Raw genomic sequence first — 22,144 nt, 5'->3', positions numbered from 1 at the left:
GTCCAGCTTTTTCGAAAAATTGGCCACTGTGCAACGCTAAAGAAGTTTCACTTCAAAAATCAAATATATTAATGTAAAGTAAGCAGGTGTATTTTTTATATCCAGTTAATTTGGAAAATTTCTGTACTTTATTACTGTTAGGGTTTAAGTACATTTTACTTCACGCAATCGTCCTCTGATCGGTCAAAAAAGCTTTAGAACAGTCCTGCCCAACGTTGGCAGATCTCCATAAGCAAGTGCCCTGCGCTGGCAGAATTCCATATGCAAGTGCCGGGCGCTGGGCATGACTGCTTTAGAATTTATCTTTTAAGGGGTAGGAGCGGCTTTTCTTGTTGTTGTAACAGCAGTTACAGTAGTCAATATGAGTGTACATATGCACATACTTTTCTTTTTATATTTCGTTAGTTGGCTCTCAAGAAAGCACATGTTTATCGAAGTTCTTAGAATATCTAATATGTATGTGTGTACATGCAAAGTTCACCATGAACTTACATTTATTTTTTCATTTTACTTATAGGTTAAAACATTTTATTATTTTTTTAAGTGAATAATCGGTATAGAAATTAATTTACCAAAAAGTGCCGAAGTATAAATTAATAAAACGGAAATAACTTAGAAAATAAAATAAAAAATGTCTGAAGAAATCGATCGCAACGATCCCGAGTTAAAATATCTTTCCGTCGAACGGAGCCAATTTAATGATCCGGCAACGCAGGCCGAGTGGACACAGAAACGTCTTGTGTGGGTGCCTCATGAGAACCAGGTATGTATTGTATCAATATTCAAAAGTCTATTAGTATGTACTGTAGCAATAGTTAAGCAACAGATATCTTCTATATACTTATTTCTAAAAGGTATTTTTCTGTTACCAAATGACATCTCCATTAATATTTTATAAAATTTGATGAATGATATCTCATTTTGAAGGGGAGAAGCTCACGTACATGCGCAAAATAGTCGCGTTGGTCAAGTTTAGTTCTTTTTTAAAAACAAGGGGTTTCCATCAAACTGAATGATTGAAACACCATTTTGAAGGACAGCTTCAACGGTTGAGCAAAATCATAAAAACTTTTTAATAGGGTTGCCACCCGCTTAAAATTTTAGTGACTTAATTATATATCGAGTAAAATATTGCAACGCATTCAGGGAATGAAGGGCATTTATATGAACACTTAACCAGAACGAATAATTTTGAAGAGGGTTGCCAACTATTTAAAAATTTCAACATCTACATACATACATAGCCGATTTTTGTCATTCCTCCGGCGTTCGGCGCCTAAGGAATTTTGTACAAAATTTTCATGATGTATGTACATTGAAATACATCGTTTGAAGGAACTAAATACTACTCGTTTAAAAACACAATTTTACGAAATGAAAATTACTTTTTTAAAGGAGTTTTTTTTTGCATAATTTGGGCCACTGGACAAGAATATGATCTCCTTTATTTTTCCAAAAATAGCGTAACTCGGAAAAAACATAGGTAACATATTTTTCGATCGAAAGCGTTTATTACAGTTAAATTAGGGTCGAATACTAGTAATCTAACGATTTTTGTCCGCAGTAGACAACTCTTTTCAATACTACAACAACAAGAAAGTTATAACACATCAACAACTTTAACTCCAATATCTCAGAAAGCAGTTTTAACCGAAGCAGCTTCTGTTCATCGTAACTCATTCCATCTAACTCCTCAATTATTAGAGATAAAACAAAGACAAGTTGATTTTCCTGAGTATTTTTTTTTATTTTAAACAGACTTTAAATAAAGAGCAAACACTTTTTTTGCTAAATTTTTACATTCGTATGTTATTTTATTCTGGGGTCCCACATACGTATACAAGAACTAGGTGGCTGTGTGAAAATTACGTTAGCATTCCTTAATGGTGGTCAAACCCCAGGAAGGTTTTGCTCCCTCGCATCGCAACGTTTTCTACAAAGGGTAAAAGTTCACCCTTTTTGGTAAAAATTAGTATTATTTTTCATTACATTCGGTTCTCCTTAGAAAAATTTGACGCTTAATTTTTAGTGGAATTTTAACCATCTATAAGCCATTTTTTTAAACAGTGGGTCAAAAAGACCCGTTCTGGTTCGAGTTGATGGGTTAAACTTGTGGAAAAAAGTAGACCAACAACCTTGTTTTCAATATGTAATCCGCAAAAAATCGTAAGAACTCCGTAATTTAACATAACGGTTGATAAGATTATTGCAAAAATTTATTGATAGCGACATAAATTATCCCAATAATTTAACTTTGCCAATTTTTTATTTCTTTAAATTTAAATAGTACATACAGATCTGTCCTGCAGAAAAAAATTATCAATTGGTAAAAAATAACCCAGTTGTAGTTAGCTTTATTGCGGGATTTCTATAAAATATATAACTTGTAGTTAGCTACAACAAGCTAGCTTGAAACTAGTTGACAAGTAATGCAGGAGTAATGAAGGAGATTGTTTTCTTTAAAGGCGTTTGGACAAACGCGTTGAGGACAAGTAAAAGGAAGATCGTAATTTTATATTATCATTTTGAAGGTATGTCTGACGGAGTTCGAATATGGGACCACCTACAGCAGAATATGAAAACAAATATGAAATGTGATCAAGTNAAATAAAAAAAAAAAAAATTAAATAAAAAAAAAATATTTTGTTTTTCCTGTTGATATTTTATGTCCAAAAGTAGTTAGTTACAAATTAGTTACATCTAATGCAGAGGTAAACCACCCTTGACTATTTCGCGGCCATCGCCATGGAAATATAGTTATCTTTCGTCAAAGAAAATATACAGATAATAAGTGACTTTTAGCTCCTTCCTAATCAACTTAAAGTTAGCTTATAGTTAGATACATTTCCTGCAGGGTGTAGAGAACATACAGAGCCATGTGTGTGTGTATGTATAGACCTCAGACCTTCTTCTGTTCGCCCATCGTAATTTAATTTTAAAACTAGTTCAATGAATTAACTAAATATAATTATAATCTGAATTGGCGATGGTGAATGCCTAACGCTGGACGAGATGACATGATAAGATTAGTAGCCTCATGCCTCTTTGGAATCTACCTTATGGGCAGTAGCGCCGGCGTTTCCAGACGCGCCAGCGTCGATTAACGTTTTGAGTTTATGAACCACTGTCAAGTGCTCTCATTGGGGTGTTTAAGAAACTCAGAGCTTAATTTGACATTTGTTTGTGTACTTTTTTTTATTCACATTTAGCCTGTTCCCGTACTCCAGGGTTTAGACAGAAAAAGTCCGAAGTAGCCATGGCGCAGAACAGTGCTTCTTAAAGTGGGTTCCGCGGAACCCAAGGCATCCGTAGAAAAGTAACCAGGATTCAGCGAAATTAACTTTGCGATGAATAAGCACGGCGCACTTTGGGCAATATTACGATCATGAATTTGTGTGTAGATAGTCGTAAACCATTTAAATTTAAACCACGCATTTTTAATTTTTGTATCTCATTTGGTTCCCGAGATATAGACCCATATGTTGACATGGAAATCATAACAAGTACACTTTCTGGTTAAATGGAAAGAAGATATTTTACTATTGGTATTAAACCCAGATTACCCTTTATTGCCATAAGAAAAGTATATAAAAACACGCTAATAAAACAAATTTTCAATAGTATACCAAATTGAGCTTTGAAAAAAGCGTATCGTTTTCTAAAAATTATTGATTAAAAATAGTATATGTTTACGTATTAAAAATACATTTATCAAAATACTTAATTTATTTGCGGTTTCAATAGCTTCACAATCTCGAATGAATTCACTTATTTTCGACAGGCTTCTTTGGTGATTCTTGCGTATGGCTTACGAATGCTTGTTATATATGGATCTAATGTATACAATAATGTACGGAAGATATCTTCGTTTGTCGCCAATCATGAGTGTTTTCTTGCGTGATGTAGTCTAAATTTCATGTAGTTTTGTTGCGGGACTCTTGTGCGTGTTCTAAAAGTTGTCCGATTGGTAATACAGCAAAATGTTTTATAACACTCTCTCCATGGATCAATAGCTTAGGCACCGAGGATGTCATATAATACCAGTTGTACTTCTTGACATATATTCTTGCTGTTTCTAATGCATAAACGCCAAACTTTTCAGCATCAGTCATAACACCCGAAGATAAAGTTTGTAGAATGATATACAGTCTGTGTATAAGCACTTCATCAACTCCAGTTATTTCAGCAGACCAAGTGGTATTCGAAAAAAGAGTTATTCGAAGAGTTGGTTATTTCCATCGATGAATCAGGTGGCAGCATATTTATTTACATCTCTGTATTTTGTAATATGACGGCAGCAGAAAACATTTCCTTTCATTCGTTAGGTTCCTCAGGTACAGCTACTGTGCTTTTGTAAGATCTAAATCAATATAGGCGCTTAAAGCTTCTTCGGATAATATTGCAGCATTGCATGACTCAAACGTTCTAAGACAGTTTTCTTTTTTTCGGAATCTGCCGTCCTTATAGCTTCCACAATATTAGCTTCAACTCTTTCACCCATAGATCGCAGTCCTTGCAAATATGACTTCCGAAACTTGATATTTTTCCCTTAAAAATGTGGATAAGGCCGTTACGTTCTTACGTTTTCTATATAAGCAATAGTGGACGTTTTGGAAAACTTGAAGAACTCATTACTTCAAATTTATTGCTTCTCGAAAACAAGCTTCTTTATTCTAAATAAGTAGTTCCGAACTTTTGGGGAATACGCAGTAAACTGCCCGTATCAGCATGCAGATATTTCTTAACCATTGTGAATACTAATTTTCCACAGTTCCAGTACCTAGCAGGTAATCGGACATATATTTTCTCGAAAACGAGCGCCCATATTCTAGATGTATTCCTTACCCGTTGTATTGGTACCTGTAATTCACAATGGTTAAAAAACATCTGCATGCTAATATGGGCAGTTTACTATGTTTAATATGGCAGTTTACCAAGTTCGGCGAAACACTAACATATGTGTAAGCGCCAATCTATTATTATTAGGTGGATTTTTCGTGCTTTTAATGAATTCAAATTCAAACAAGCGGAGAAAACCTTCGAATCCATTATCGAAATAAAAAAAACGAAACAAAGTTTGTGTTTTATTACAGAAGCTATTGCTGCAACCTGTTATTTCAAAATAAAATATTTATAGCTAATTTTAAATCTGGATATAACTTGTAACTCAAGTCCGTATTACTTAATAGGCCCTTGCTAGGAAAAAATTCCTAAACTGAGGATCTGAAAATTACTGCGTTGCGAGTAAAAATTCCAACAATTTCTTCTTCAACTTCTTAAGCAGTTTTCACTTTTTTCATTAAATAAACATACACCGCTGTGTGTAGTGGTAAGCAATGCGCGCTTCCACCCCGCTGCGCCTGGGTTCGAGCCCTGGTCAAAGCAACATCGAAAAAGAATATAGAAAAAAGGTATTTTCTTAACAGCGGTCGTCACTCGGCAGGCAATGGCAAACCTCCGAGTGTATTTCTGCCATGAAAAACAGCTTCTCATAAAAATACAATCGACGTTCGGAGTTGGCGTAAAACTGCAGGTGAAAAAACCCGATGTTTAATACCTTGCCAAATATATCTTAATATAAGTTTTCGAAAAAAAAAAAAATGTTGATTCTCACAAAATAAACGATATCGTCATAAAGCAAAATATTTTAAAAATAGTTCTTGAAAAACGCCCATTTTTTTGAACTACGTTTTTTATAGAGAAATAAACAAGGATTACGATGGTATAATTTTAAATCCCTAATTTAATGGCCTTCACTATGCAAATTAACTTCAAACTGTTCATAGCTGTTTCTTAGCTTTAAAATTACGTTAAGATAAAGTCTCTACGATCAGCAGAACCCGAGATATAACGATTTGAAGAAGTACATGATTAGTCAGAATAAGGACAAAATGCGAACTTTGACAGATCATATCTCAGAAGAAAAAAAATTCCTCGAACACGTGTTAGCTTATTTCATGTATAGAACCCACAAAAAAATGTAAGCGAATCGGAGACACGACATAATTTTTTTTTACGAGATCCGTCCGATGTAAAAAGGAATGGCTCATATCTGCACAGTTTCGGTTGAAAACCGAAATAATGCATATTAGAAATGCCGAAATTATGCATATGCACACTTTCGTTTGAAAACCGAAATAATGGATATGAAAAAAACGAAGTAATGCATACATGCACAGTTTCGACTCAAAACCGAAGTAATGCATATAATCAATCTTAACATTAATGTGACAGTCAACAAGGCTAAAGGTGTACTTGCATTTGTGAAACGATGGTCAAAAGAATTTAGTGACCCTTATGCCACTAAAACCCTGTTTACAACATTAGTTAGACCGATTCGAATCCAAGGTATCAAATTTACTCAGACAAGATACAATCAATTCAAAAACAATACCTACTTTTTGCTTTAAGAAATTTCCGTTGGGATTCTCAATATAACCTGCCACCTTATACTAGCCGATTAAAACTTATTAATCTTCCTACACTTGTCAGTCGCAGGGAAATACTTGGTAAAATTTTTATGGTTAAATTACTGACACGCTCAATTTCAAGTCCGCTTCTTCTGGGTGAAGTTAGCCTTAATTTTCCCTCCCGTGTATCAAGACACTTTTATCCCCTATTTTTGAAAACTTGTAAAACTAATTTTGAATTACACGAGCCACCCAGTTGCTAATGCTAGGATTTTAACTTTCATTCCAGCGCATTTGATATATCTGATTCGCTTTTCAACATTAAGAAAGCGATACTACAGTTTTAGATCTCGACACTTAACAAACTCCTGCCTATCGTGACTCGGCGCAAAAAATTGAAAATATTGGTTCCGTACGTCATGCGGACTGCGCCCCTCGTGCGGATGGGCAGGAATGAAGGGTAACAACCGTTGGGATTATTATTATTATAAGAAAAACGAAGTAATGCATATAAGCACAGTTTCGACTCAAAACCGAAATAATGCATATGACAAAACCGAAATAGTGCATACTTGAAAACGAACTTATTTCTGCGTAGGCGGTCTTCGGCCGCGATTAGGGATTATAACCCTTACTAACTAGAATTCTCCATTCTGTGTTGCCAGAAAAGAGGGGCAGAAGTATTTTTGTGCAGAACTTCTTTTTGCGTAGGCGGCCCTTGGCCGCGCTTAGGGATTATAACCCTTACTAAGTAGAATTCTCCTTTCTGTGCTGCCAGAAAAGGGGGCGGAAGTATTTTTATGCAGAACGTCTTCCTGCATAGGCGGCCTTCGGCCGCGCTTGGGGCTTATAACCATTACTAAGTAGAACTCTCCCTTCTGGTTTTCCGGAAAAGGGGGCCGGAAGTATTTTTGCGCAGAACTTCTTTCTGCGTAGGGGGCCTTCGGCCGCGCTTAGGGATTATAACCCTGACTAAGTAGAATTCTCCTTTCTGTGTTGCCAGAAAAGGGGGGCGGAGGTATTTTCGACATGGAACTTTCAGTGTTTGAAAACAATTATGCCGCTGATCGGAAGATGACACATTGGCTCAGGCAGTCGCAATTCACAAGGTTTGGCAACAATCCATGGAATTGACTCCTTAGGAATAAGTCCAAGTTACTGAGCAGCTTTGCGTACATTCACCGCGAATTCATGCGGGACGAATTCAGGGCCGACAGTTATACACAGCTGCAATGAAATGGAATATCACTGGAAGATATGCCTTCTGACGTCAAAAGTTCCATAATCAGAGCAGATAAATGTGTCATTGGAAATCGTGAACGTGAATTGCTGGTAAAAACGTTGGCCCAAAATGTTTAAATAAAAATAGGGTCTTGGGCGGGACGAAGCTCGCCAGGTCCGCTAGTTTTTATATAAAAGTATAGCTCTTTATCTAATAAATACCATATATGTATGTACAGCTGCGAGCACTAAAATAGTAGTGTGCACTTACGGTTAACATTTTTTGAAATTACTAGAAAACCAAAATAATAGTTGCATTCATTTTATTGAAAAACTGAAGGACAATTTCGTAACTAAATGTAGGGTCGTAAGATGTGTTATGCGAACTACTACGAGCAGAAAAATAGTAGTATATAAAAATACTAATACTTAATACTAAAATTTAGCACAGTTATTTAGTATTTAGTAGCATGACCGTTGTTTTTAATGACTGGTGCACAACGATTTCTCTCTCCTGTGTTATTGACTGACAGGCGCGGAGAACTGCAGCCCATAGTTCGGGCTTAGTTTTTGGTTTTACATCCCATACGGCTTTCTTAAGGTCGGTCCAAAGGTTTCATATAGGATTGAGATCAGGAGATTGAGCTGGCCACTCCATGACCTCAATTCCGTTGTCCAGAAATGACAATTTTGGCATCTTGTATGTTTCGGGTCGTTATCCTGCTGTAGTACCCATTTGAGTGGCATTTCCCCTTCGGCGAATGGAAGCATACCATCCTTCATTATTTGTACGTACTAATTATGGACCATGATAGTTTTTATATCCAATATATTGGCCTCACCACCTCCTCCATACTTCAACGTCTTTGCAGTGTACCTTGGATGATATATTATATTTGAGGGGTATCTTACGAGTTGCCGAGAGCCTTTACCACTGCATAAAACAATTTTTTACTCATCCGTTAAAAAAAAATTGCTCTACTTCCGAATAGACCAATCCAGGTATTTTTTCGCAAAATCTAGTCTGCGTACTACATGATTTTTATCAAAAGCGGGACCTTCCGTGGACTTATAGCATAAAGCTTGTGTTATCGGTGCCGTCTGCTTACTGTATGAACACTACATGGTAACTTTAGGTTATCAAAAGTTTCTACAGCTAACATTGTAGGACGAGTCTTCGAATATTTAATAATTTGTCGTATGGTAGTCGTTGATAATTTCTGCTTACCAAACCTTTTTTTAGGTTTATTTTGATACGTTAACGCATTTATAATCATGGTGGCTAAACACTCAACGATTTTCTCCACCTTTTTAAATTTTTAATAAGGGTTTTAATAATTTCACGTTTTTTGTGAGTGCAATGCTGACTTAGTCCCACTAAAAATTACAAAAATACGTTTCTGTCTAAATTAAATCGTAGCTAATTAAACCGTAGCTGTTGAACGGCTTGAAATTTGTATAAAGTTAAATCATACACTAGAGATGATAATTTAAAATAAAATCGATACCAATATCGTGTAATATGCGAAATTAAGGGCACAATGCATTTCGCTAGTACGCACTACTATTTCAGTGATCGTAACTGTACATCTAAATTTCAGACTTTGTACAAAAATTATAAAAATTCCACAAATTTTTCATCCCAATTCCAAGAATTTTAATTTTAATTTCTAAAATAATTTTTGGTATCCAGTTTTGTAGCTTATCAAATTCTAGTATAATAAAGTGCAAGTTTGAGATTGCTAAAAATCGGGATGATTTTGATACTTTTTTTTCTGACGGTGTTATGCACTTCTTTTCATATAAAAAACTGCTTTGTGTACCGTCAGCTATTCTTGGAATTGGTATGAAAAGTTTGTGGAATTTTTATAATTTTTGTACAAAGTCTGAAATTTAGATTTATGTGGTATTTGTTAGACAAAGAGCTATACTTTTATATAAAAATAATGAACCTTAAAAAAGCAAAAAAATAAATTGTTAAAACTGGTAAAAATATTGATGTGCTATCTTTTGTCGTGGGGTGTAAATGCAACAAGAGTCCAAATTTTGAACTTCAAACTGCATTTACTAAAAAAGAATGAAAGGTATCAAAAAAGTGCATTATTGAATTCAGCGTCTTCAAGTTTACTAGGAAACAAGTTTTCATTTAAATCCGTCCATAACTGTATTTTTGCCCACATTTTATATGGAGCTGCAGCACTGTGCGTTTTTGCTGTGCTGCTACATGGTGTCTCAATCACGTGCCATTAATCCAAAGTCACCATTAGACTTGGACTGACCAAACTGAAAAATTCTCGCCATTTAATTTTTCTATCTGCGATAACATGCTTGCCATTTTTATCCACCAACGATAAGATCTTTGATTTAAAAAATTCAATCAAATTTTCGAGACCACGTTTATTTTATAATGGACCCAGTTCTGGGCCCATAACCAATATTAATAGAAGTGCAAGAGATAAAATAAACGATCGTCTTATTTATAAGCATGATACAAAAAAGAAGGCAGTCTCCAAGGCGAATTAATATAAGGTGGGGTTACTAGCTCATCTGATTTTGTGTATGTGTTTCGGCGCACGGCTTCTGATATCAAATTGAAAAATTTTGTTTGAATTTCTACACACACTCTTACAGATTTTGACAGTTTATGCCGCCAAAGTAAAAACAAAATACATGTAATTTTTTGTTTTTGTACTCCTGCTATCACCCTATATTAATTCGCCTTGGTAGTTTCAGTAAACAACTTTTGACGGATAATAAAATTTTTTGAAGTTTCATAAATTGTGAGTATAATCAACGGCCTTGCCACTTTGATAATATTAAAACAATAAATCGGAGTATTTTCTTTCCCATATTTATACCAATGTAATAATATTTCAAATCAAAAACCATTATCACTTTTTTTTACTTACGTGGTTCGCACCTTTTTTTATTCAAAATATTTAAAATGTAAACTGTTAAAGGAGACTCCATCGCAATTGTTGTTTTCATTTTGTAATAAAAACCACGAGCGCATTCTGTTATTTTTTTGTTTGCATATTTTGAATGCAATCTTGCGATTTAAAAATCGAATTCTAAAGACTGTTCTTCCCAAATAAAACCTTTTTATATTTTGGTTCAAATTTGCTTTTAAACTTCTCATAAGATTTTGCAAAAAATTAGGCTTTCTGATTAGCGCTCATCATTGAATTTAACAAAATTTTAATTTATGCAAAACACCTGAAGTCGACTTTAACAGACCGCTAGGGACACGAATTTCGATACGATACGATACCATACCGATACTTTTGGCATTAAATACCGATATTTCCTACTCGATAGTTTTAAAATGATATTTTTTGGAATCGAGTACCAGAACCCTAGTATCGTATCGAATGTAATAAACTCACTGTTCAATATTATTGCATAGTCTTTTACTTTCCTACTAACTTTTGCAGCCCTGTAATATTGTACTGAACATTGAATTGTTTTACCTTTTGAAACCCTGTAATGACAACTGAGAATTGTATTTTTTGTAATAAACTCTCTTGAATTCTGAATTTTTAAAGAAAAGACACGCGGTTTTTTCACTTAACCTTAATTTTATAACAACGCTCGTATTACTATTAATGTCTTCGCAACACTCACATTACAAGGATAATGTTATTAACAATTCTTCCCGATATAAATTGGGCTTTTAAGAGCAGAAATGTGTAATATAGTTAGGATTGCATGTGGTGGAATTTGAACCCGCGACTTCGGTGTTTTAAGACAACACCTCAATCTCTACGTGTTGTTACACAATATGTTAGTGTTTGACCGAGATTCTCCTCCGATTTGTAAAGTGCGCCTTAAGTTCTGAACACATTAAAAACGACGAGCTACGGGCCACAGCTTCCAATTTGTTATCTTCATTGTCTAAACGCTTTGTCGATGGCGACATGATTTTTTTAAATGCGTCGGCGACATCACGAATTTGTACGAGTTTGACATAAAAAAAGAGGAAGAACCTAATCTGTCGCTGGAAAAATAGAAATAGATCTAATCTGGCCACAACCACAGTCGTCGCGTTGCCCGGTCGGCGCCAAAATAATTACATAAGGAGTACGTGTTAAAATAATTTGACAGCTATGGTCCATAGCTCGTCGTTTTCATTGTGTTCGGGCTATTAATGTTGTGGCACAAAAGGGGTCCCTACAGTTTTATGTCGACTTTGAGCGGCGATTTTGTTTTAATGGGAAGCTGTTTTTCATTTTCAAGTTTTGAGCACTTCTAATCATCACACCACAGCGGCCTATATACGAGACCTTTATTCATATAAATTTTTTGGATTTTGGTATCGATATTTGGAATATCGAGTCTTTTTATTCCGATATCAATGGGTACCCGATATTTTTAAGCGATACTTTAAATGAGTACCATATCGATACTTTCTGTTCGATATCCTGTCCCTACAGACCGCCCTCCGATAAACAACTAACAGATCGTCGTTTGAAGTACAAAACCGTGTTATCAACAAAATGCACAACTGCGTATGTGAGGTTGCATAAATTATTTTGTAGAGAGTAAAAACACTCATATTTCAAAATGGTTCTTTTTTTTTACAAAGAAATCGCATTTCAGGACAAATGGATAAGGCTTGAGCCAAGAGCTTGTGCGGTTTTGTACTTTAAGCGACGATATGTAAGTATACACTTTCTTCATGCTTTCTGAAACCTAGTCGTCAACCCCATTTTCGAAATCATGTAGCCGGCATAATTTTCTAATTCAACATATTCCACATCTTTGAATGTACTGATAAAATCTTCTGCTTAAAAAAAAAAATATTTCTTCTAATGATCAGGTAGCATGAATTTGATGAAACTTCATAATTTTATTAAAAGTCAAATGGTTAACAACAACAACGAATGCCATTAAATGAAACTACCTTCTTTTTTGTATCATGTTTGTAAGTTTTATTAGGCGAATGAAAAAATATAATTTTCAAAACTGGCATACAAAGTTAAGGTTCCATTTCCAAGTGAAATTTTTGAGAGTAGAAATTACTAATACAGTATCATTATAATATGCTCTACCAGAATGTCTGGCTGTAGCTGAGTGCGCAAAGATGCTTACCTCAATTTATTATTTCCTGCGGATCAGGGTTCAAATTCCACTTTTTTGGTTTATATTAATTATGAAAAAGCATCCGTTAAGTTCAAAACGCCATCCGTGAAATGCGAAATGCTTTATTTGAATATTTCCATTATACACTACCTTTGAACACGTTTTATTTGATTTTATTATATCCCAACCTCAGTGTACATACTTATAAAATACTACAAATACTATACTCGTTCTTCCCAATTTTAATTACAAAATCTTCGGTAGTTGTTCTTTTTACTTATATTTTAAGTAATATACTACAAATACTATACTCGTTCTTCCCAATTTTAATTACAAAATCTTCGGTAGTTGTTCTTTGTACTTATATTTTAAGTAATAAAGTACTTGTACTGACACTTGTATTTGATGTTGGCAGGTTTGATTTGAGGTAAAAGTATGTTCAGACAGGCCGCTAATCGATTAATTCGCCAAGTTTACCCGATTAAGGCGTTACTTAAGCTTGATTTACCATTTAAATTCTTAATTATTCGATTAGGGTATGTTTGATTTTGACTTTGAGGTATCTTAATTGAACAAATAGCAATCAGCAGTTTGTTTCTGGTCCTATTGTACAACTCCTACTCCATCAGGGATGGAAAATTGAATTTTCAAATTGTACCTAATTTGGCGGATAAACTTTACCTAATTTGTATAAGTATATTAGGCTATGAAAACAATCCCTTCGAGCAGTTCGAGACAGAGCTATATTTTCGAAAAGGTGAATAACTTTCCTCCGAGCTCTTTGATCTGACGTTTAAAAAAATATCCTCTGTCTTTCTGCCGTATTAAACTATAGTTACGTTATTTTGACCACCATTTGTATCATTTAATGCCCCTACACAAAGGAGGAAGGCTATTGGACAAGCTACCCCACATCAGAAAATGCGTTGAAATGTGAATAAAAATAAGAACTGATTTCTTGAAAAGTTATTTGACCACGTTTAAAATGTACCTAAAATTATGTGTTTGTGCCGAATGTACTTTCAAAGTACGATTGTATCAACTTTTGCATCACTGTAGCTAATCGAGCAGCTGACCGCGTGTGACCACCAAAAAGCGGTAGCTCAATTAAAAAGTTAATTTACTGAATTAAATTTCTGACTGAACTTAATGTAATGTTTTCTTGCATAACTCGGGGAAAAAAAGTTATCCTTATTTGGGGTTGTCGTTACTTGAGTGTACATAAAAAACATCAATAAGAATTTTCACATAAAAAACTATTCATAGAGCTGATCTTTTAATTTTTATAAATCTGTAGAAAAAATCCGAAATGAAAGTTTCTTTTGGAATCTTTAAAAAAGTATGATAATTATGAGTGACCTTGCCATGATTCAATAATACAAGGTTCGATAAACTGACCGTTGTCTCTCTCGCACCGCTCCCTTAGCAGTGGCATCGTGTTGCTTCTTTGCTAATTTACTTGGAAAAAGTGTAGCTTTGGTGTGAAATAGAAGTATAAGCTTTTGTGCAATATGTTTTATTTGTATATGCATATGAAGCACATTTAACTGATGAAATCATAAACTGTTTTTAAATTGGATGTTTACTTATATCTCATTGTAGTTTTGTTTTAATTTTGAGTCTTGGCAGTTTTTATACAGCTAAATAGCACATAAATTGCGTAATTCACGTAGATATATTAATATTTCGTTTAAAATGCCAGATTTCCTGCAAATATATTAGAATTTACAAAAGGAATTTCACTACTATTTGCCTACTTTGGGTACTTTTCTACTACCATTTTCGCACCAAGGGATTTCATTATTCCCCTTTCTCCATTCTTCGTAAATGCAACCTTTTGTAAGGGAGTGTTAAACCGCGGCTGTCAGTAATTATCTAAAAGCTTAAACAGACGGCAGCGTTGATCCCGATTAACTCGGTCTTAATCCGGATCAACGCTGCCGACTGTTTATGCTTTTACCTTGTATTATTGAATCATGGGATCTTGCTATGTTTCTCTCTAGTTTCTATACGCCGTTAGCAGGAATGGTTTCGTTTACACTCTGAAGCTAAAGTTACAGAAAATATTACTTTGCACACTTTTAAGATTATATATAAATATTTATGTACAAGTTCCTTGTAGCCATAGGCAAACTGACAAGTTCTTGAACTCTTTTCTTGCAGGGGTTCGTTGCTGCGAGCATTAAACGCGAACATGGCGATGAAGTTGAAGTGGAGCTTGCCGAAACGGGCAAACGGATGATGGTTCTCCGTGATGATATACAAAAGATGAATCCTCCAAAATTTGATAAAGTCGAAGACATGGCAGAGCTTACGTGTCTCAACGAAGCTTCGGTTTTGCACAACATCAAAGACAGATATTACTCCGGCTTAATTTATGTAAGTAATTTATCCAATTTTTATAATTACTGCAATACTGCAGATTCAACACAAAGATCAGCAATACAAAAGGCAATGTCGTATCAAGAACTTATATTTAATACACTCTACTTTTCACAAAAATGACAATCCACTGGGCATTATTGCTAATCAGCAATCATTTGTAGAAATAGCGCGAAAAAAAAGTTCGCTTAACCACACTTTCGAAATCAATTTCTCGACTNAAGTTCCTTGTAGCCATAGGCAAACTGACAAGTTCTTGAACTCTTTTCTTGCAGGGGTTCGTTGCTGCGAGCATTAAACGCGAACATGGCGATGAAGTTGAAGTGGAGCTTGCCGAAACGGGCAAACGGATGATGGTTCTCCGTGATGATATACAAAAGATGAATCCTCCAAAATTTGATAAAGTCGAAGACATGGCAGAGCTTACGTGTCTCAACGAAGCTTCGGTTTTGCACAACATCAAAGACAGATATTACTCCGGCTTAATTTATGTAAGTAATTTATCCAATTTTTATAATTACTGTAATACTGCAGATTCAACACAAAGATCAGCAATACAAAAGGCAATGTCGTATCAAGAACTTATATTTAATACACTCTACTTTTCACAAAAGTGACAATCCACTGGGCATTATTGCTAATCAGCAATCATTTGTAGAAATAGCGCGAAAAAAAAGTTCGCTTAACCATACTTTCGAAATCAATTTCTCGACACAATCTCGGGTACCGCCATTTTCACGAGAAATTTAAGGTAGTTCTCGAGACATACATATTAGAGATGGGCACGAGACTAAATATTCAAGCCCGATCCCGCCTTTCCCGAAATTTAATTTTTAAGTCCAGCATCCATTTCCATTCCGACATTTGTACCGCGGGTTCCTGAGGGTCCGAAATATAACACTGTGTTTAATTCACACGTCTTTGAAATCAATTTTAAAGAATAAAAATTGATGAAAGATCTTCAGAGCTACATATTCTCTACATTTTCTACCGACCGATAATCGTTGTCGCAGTTTGCCACAATAATCGCTTGCGTTTGCGACAAGTGTGTTATGCAAACATATCGTAGCGATAGATTTCGTTTACATCTTTTTCCTATGATTGTCGATATAAGATTAGAAATGTACTGGCAATGGTTATACATTTTCAAACGCAATCAAAAATATTGATAATGAATAGAAATATGTATTTTTCCACTTTTTCTCAACAGCGGCTGTAGCCGAATGGACGTGTGTTTGACTACCAAATTGTTGGTCATGGGTTCAAACCCTGTGACACGGACCATTTTTTTTTTTTATTTACCAATGCTAATTTAAAATTTGGTCAAGATAAAATTATTAAGTTAAAGTATTAATAAATAATGGACTTCCAAAGTAGATTTTTTTTCTTTTTATGACGATTATATTCAACAATATATATATAATGTCGCAATGGCGTAAGTTGCAAGTTTTTACCCGATTTACTGGTGGCCTCTTTCTGATAATTTTTTCTTCCTCTCAATATGACTCTCAGTTTCGTGTTTACGCTATCGCTTCTGGTTCTTACTGGAAGTGGTGTTGAGGAAACCTAAAATTTGTATTTCTTATTACAAATACAAATACAGTGAATAGCCCATTGTCTTAGTGGAAAGATTACACTTGTCCTGCCCTGCAGAGGCGGGTGATAGACGGTTCAAAAACTGAAGCCTATTGTTCCTCCTCACGGGATGTCGGGCCGTTTTGGTGCGCATAAGGGTACTGAGTGATGCTTTTGCCAATCGCTTTCTTGAACATTTCTTGTAGTGTTAATTATGTATTCTGTGTAGCCCTTCGATTTGGATGCCATTTTCTACAGCTTGTGTTTATTTGAGGGTATTATGTGGTGATTACATGCGCTTTATATACAAAGCGATGGCCTATCGTGTTTGGTAATTGGTTCTTATTGCGGATGTTCATTTACGCTTTGGATATGACCACCATTTACCCAAATTTTTTGGATTGGCGAAATCGATTAATCGGTTACTGTTTTCTCTGGTCGTTAATGAATAGCCTTTAGTTGCGTTCTCATTATTCATAAGGAAGATGTGGTTTTAAAACAGGGCTTATCGCAGTCGCTGTTTGAATAACAGAATTTTTCCATTTGAATGCAGTAAGTCTGGTTTTCCTCTGCTCTTCACAGTACTTTTAGTTATTTAGGGGAAGCGGGTGAATGTGCTATTATAGTGACCACTCGCGGCTTCTGGAAATAGCATCGCTTTAATAAGCAACTAGAAGGGGTAAAAGTGTCTTTGCCTCAGTCACAGAACAGCAAAGGTATTTGACCGGTGGCGCTACTTGACTTCTTCGTCGGTCATCGACTTTATGTGCATACATGTAGCATTCATTAAGATGTCTGTAAGGATGCATTTTTTATGAAAAAACTCTAAACAAACGTTTAATTATCGAAAAGAAAAACTCCAAACTTTGCAATAAAAATCGTTAGAAAATGTTTATAGAATAGAAAACTCGTAAAACTTGTCGCATATTAGCGATATCGATCCGAAATTCGTCGCTAACTCGTTACAGAATAGCACCACTGACATCTTCAGGTTATATAATTTTTTGCTTTGCTGTTCATTTTCGTCTCAATAGTTAAAACATGAAAAAATGCTTATTTCATAAAACGTTTCTAAGGAAAACTTTTTGAATTTGTGGAGGTTGCGGGTTTTATCGGGAGTGTCTGGAAAGTATTTCGGTCCCATCCCGCCCCCAAAATTTGTTAAGACCTTCCATTTACCGCCTATTCCGGCCATTTGAAAATCAGTACCGTGAGTCTCGCGGGTCCTGATCAGAGTATGAAAACGATCAGGTACGAAAAGTTTTGTGTTCCTTTTGTCATACTTTCCCGAGCACTAACAATACACGATACGTTCAATTGCAGCCGAGTACAAATCAAACGAATTGTTTGTTATTTTGCTCACTTGCATGGTTTTGATTGCTGTAAGATACTCATCCCGAGCAAAACTGAAACAAAAGACGATACGCAAAACCACAATAATTATTTTTTTAGTGCTCAATAAATGAATGTGGGCTATGAGGTTAGCAGAATGGCTCAACTGCCTCAGTTGGTTTCTGTGTATTGTATGTGTGTATGTTTATGTCAATGCAAAATGCCACGTCCTGAAAATAATATACTGCGCCAACTATTTGAGGCAAACAATAAGAATGAAATATGTAAAAAATGGAAACTGTGGTAGCAAAAGATTATCAAAACATGCGGGAAATTTGGAAAGACATTTAAAAGCAGCCCGTTTAGAACTATACGAAAGCTATTTTCCGCAAAATTTCGGTTGCACAATATGTATGTATGTACATATGTATGTATGTATACTAAGGGCTACTAAACGAATGGTTTCGTTTTATGTTGTGACCACTAACTTTATGTTTCGTTTGTTTCCCTATTTCTCTGTATTCAATTGTAAGCAGAGTAAAGTTACTGCTCTCAAAATGTTTCCGAGTGATTTGGATCGGCTGTCTTTCGTTACCTTGTATGAGCGAGACCAAACGATACCGAAACGTTTGCCATTGTTTGTTTGCGCTCTGTGGTCCTGATATCCCGCGCCCATCTCTAATAAATATGTATGTATGCAAGAGCATATCGAATGTATAAAAAACAATTATTTTACATGGATTACATCAGAGGTTCCCAACCTTGTTTTTCTCGTAGGCCGTTTTCAAAATTTTTCGAGTTTCGGTGGACTTCCTGCTGCTACATTTCTACCATATACTCAAAACTTGCTAAAAAATTTGAAGATTAGGTCTATCGACGGAACATGCAAGTTTTTACACATAACAGTCGCTGAGCTTAAAACAGAGTTCGTAAAGCCAACAAAGTACGCTCTCGATCTGAGGAGTCATATTTTTTAAGGGCACTCCAATTTTAAAAACTCAGAGCGCTAGCGTTATTTAGGGCAATTTTCTCGAGTAGGTTTTAAAATTTATCTACCCGTTAAAGACAAACGGCACTTACATTATCTTCTCTATAAACTCCTCAGATATTTGGCTCACTCATGAATTTGCATGAGGAGTATNAGCGTTATTTAGGGCAATTTTCTCGAGTAGGTTTTAAAATTTATCTACCCCTTAAAGACAAACGGCACTTACATTATCTTCTCTATAAACTCCTCAGATATTTGGCTCACTCATGAATTTGCATGAGGAGTATACTTGTTTCTCCAATTTAATAGTGTTCGCTTTATTTTTGTGGAAACGAAACATGTTTTGCAAGTTCTGGATCATTTAACTTTAAAAGAACTCATCCAAATGGCCTTCTGAAGTACGTCCAATAAAAGACCTTCTGGAAGGTCCTCTATGGGTAGCGAAAGAAGGAGCCCTTCAATTTGTGCCACTCCATACAAAAAATAATGAGAAAGGAATGTAGAGTGGAAGGCCTCTTGACTCTCAGGAAGGCCTTTCGGAAGGGATTTTAACTCCTGAAATTATCTACTGGGTATTTAAACGCAGATATGGGAATTTTCGTAATGAGTTCGTTATCCACGTAAATACATACACTGCCGGAACAAAGTATTGGCACAGCAAATTTTTCACAATATATGCAACAATTTTTATCCTAATATTTTTCCGCCAATTTTGTATAAAAATATGGTTCGTTCAACAACAAAAAACATAAAAATGTAATTCCTAAACTTTGTGCAAAACTCGCGAAAATTCAGCAAATTGTTATCAAAATTTTCAACTTTTTAATCAGATTTTTTAGAATTTTTTTGAGTATGCAGTTTTGCATTAAATTCTAGTACGAAAATGCAAGTTCGGAGTTAGTCAAAAGTCGCTTTGATTTTTTTTTGTCGAAGGTGTTTTGCATTTTTTCCATATTAAGTATTTTCGAAAAAAAATTTTTGTATGGAAGAGACTGCGTGAAAAAATTTGCCAAAAATCAACGGTAATTCCTACCTACTTAAAACATGCTCTTTATATAATAAAATTGATTGGGCTACAAATTTGCATACTCAAAAAAATTCTAAAAAATCTGATTTAAAGGTTGAAAATTTTCATGAAAATTTGCTGAGTTTTCGCGAATTCTGCACAAAGTTTAGGAATTATCTTTTTGTTATTTTAGGAGCTCTTCCGGCCGGTAGTTTTTAAAAAAGCAAAAACAAGTCNAGGAATTATCTTTTTGTTATTTTAGGAGCTCTTCCGGCCGGTAGTTTTTAAAAAGCAAAAACAAGTTTCCTTTTTTCCTCCTACGCGTTTCGGCGTTGTTTTTCGCCTTCTTCAGGTAGTCTGTTTTTATTTATTTGGAAAAAGAAACATAAAAAACACAACCATTAGATACAATGTTACATATTGCAGTATGGAAACAATTAAAAATGACGTGGAAGAAATAGTTAAAACTTTAAATGCCCAACATAGGAAAATACAATTCACGACTGAAGTTGAAGAGAAACAAAAATTAGCCTTTCTAGACATGGATATATACAACATAGACAAAAAATTGTCAACAAACTGGTACACTAAAGATATAGCTTCGTCCAGAATTATTAATTACCACTCCAATCACCCCTGGACGCAAAAGAGGAACACTGCTATCAATCTCATATTAGAAATCCACGGGTTGAATGCCCAGGAGTTCAGCAATGCAAACAACAGAAAGATAAATAACATATTNCTAGACATGGATATATACAACATAGACAAAAAATTGTCAACAAACTGGTACACTAAAGATATAGCTTCGTCCAGAATTATTAATTACCACTCCAATCACCCCTGGACGCAAAAGAGGAACACTGCTATCAATCTTATATTAGAAATCCATGGGTTGAGTGCCCAGGAGTTCAGCAATGCAAACAACAGAAAGATAAATAACATATTAAATAACAATGTAATAATATTATAAACAAGCTTATAGCAACAACAACAAACAAACGAAAGTCAGCAGGCATGGGCATTGAAGCTGTAAATAAACATGAACACAAAAAATTCGCAGGAGTCACATATATACATGGATTAACGGATTATACAAAAACATTCGAAACGAAAATATAACCTTTGCCCACAAACCAAACTACACACTTAGCACAATCTTCAGCAAAACCAAAGACCAAATCAACAAGGAACAACAACACAATGTTGTTTACGAAATTAAATACAAAGGAAAGGTTGGCGAAACCTGCAATAAAGTTTACGTAGGCACAACAAAGCGAGCACTGGGCGTTAGAATCAACGAACACCAAGCTGACGCAAAGCTCAAAAAGACAACAACAGCACTAGCCCAACACTTAACTATTAGCGGACACGCAGCAGACTTCGAAAACACCAAAATATTAGACGTAGAAAGAAGGGAGAGGACAAGATTAACATTAGAAGGTCTGCGAATACAACAAAGAATACAGGACGCGATGAACTTCAAAGAAGACGTGGATAACATAAATTGCGCATATCGGGCAGCAATTGGACACATTCGACGAGCAGGTTAGCCATTCCCACGACAGCCGGTTCTACGTACCGGAATGACTCGGGTTTTACCCGACCAAGGGCTGTTGTTTCGGCGATCTAACCCCGTTTAGGTCGGCGAAGTATCTCAGAAGTTGTTCGTCCATAGGGCTACATTCGCTACGTTTTCTCCTACTCAGGGCTGGCATCGCGTCAAACCCAGGGCCAGAAACCTACACCTGCTGTGTATGCCACGGACGACTACACCACAACTCCACCTCTGTCAAGTGCAATGCTTGCGAGGGGTGGAGTCACCTCAGAGTCTGCTCAGAAGTACGGACACGTCGGCAGTGGACCACGTCTTTTGTGGCCCCCTGTTGCTCCAGCAGCCTCCACGGCTAACCCCAGTCCACCTGAGGAGTCCCATACAAACACCACAGCCCAACAACATAACACAATAGACCACACCGCAACGGCTACAGACCACAGAACACACACAACCACACCACCACCCACACGCCGCCGCCAACAACTCCTGGTTCCTCCTACAATCTGCACTATATGTCAGACCAGGATATTCCGTAATGTGACATCAGTTAAATGCAACACCTGCCTTGGCTGGTGCCACTTTAGGGCATG

The 22,144-nt window shown here is 35.7% G+C and overlaps 1 protein-coding gene across 1 annotated transcript in view; it reads left to right on the top strand.

The window, feature by feature from the left end:
- Positions 1–489: 489 nt before the first annotated feature.
- The window catches only part of LOC108364513 (myosin heavy chain, non-muscle-like), a 103,338-nt gene continuing 81,683 nt past the window's right edge, over positions 490–22,144 (top strand). Inside the window, 4 exon segments of the mRNA XM_017618217.1 lie at positions 490–699; positions 701–732; positions 735–763; positions 14,877–15,092. Of these exon segments, the coding sequence (XP_017473706.1) occupies positions 632–699; positions 701–732; positions 735–763; positions 14,877–15,092 (345 nt within the window). The 5' untranslated portion in view covers positions 490–631.

Source organism: Rhagoletis zephyria, unplaced genomic scaffold (genome assembly GCF_001687245.7).
Source record: "Rhagoletis zephyria isolate East Lansing unplaced genomic scaffold, Rhagoletis_zephyria_1.1 Rzeph_scaffold_01578, whole genome shotgun sequence".
Taxonomy (NCBI): Eukaryota; Metazoa; Arthropoda; class Insecta; order Diptera; family Tephritidae; genus Rhagoletis; species Rhagoletis zephyria.
The sequence above is the reverse complement of the archived record's forward strand: the minus strand, read 5'-3'. Positions and strand labels throughout refer to the sequence as shown.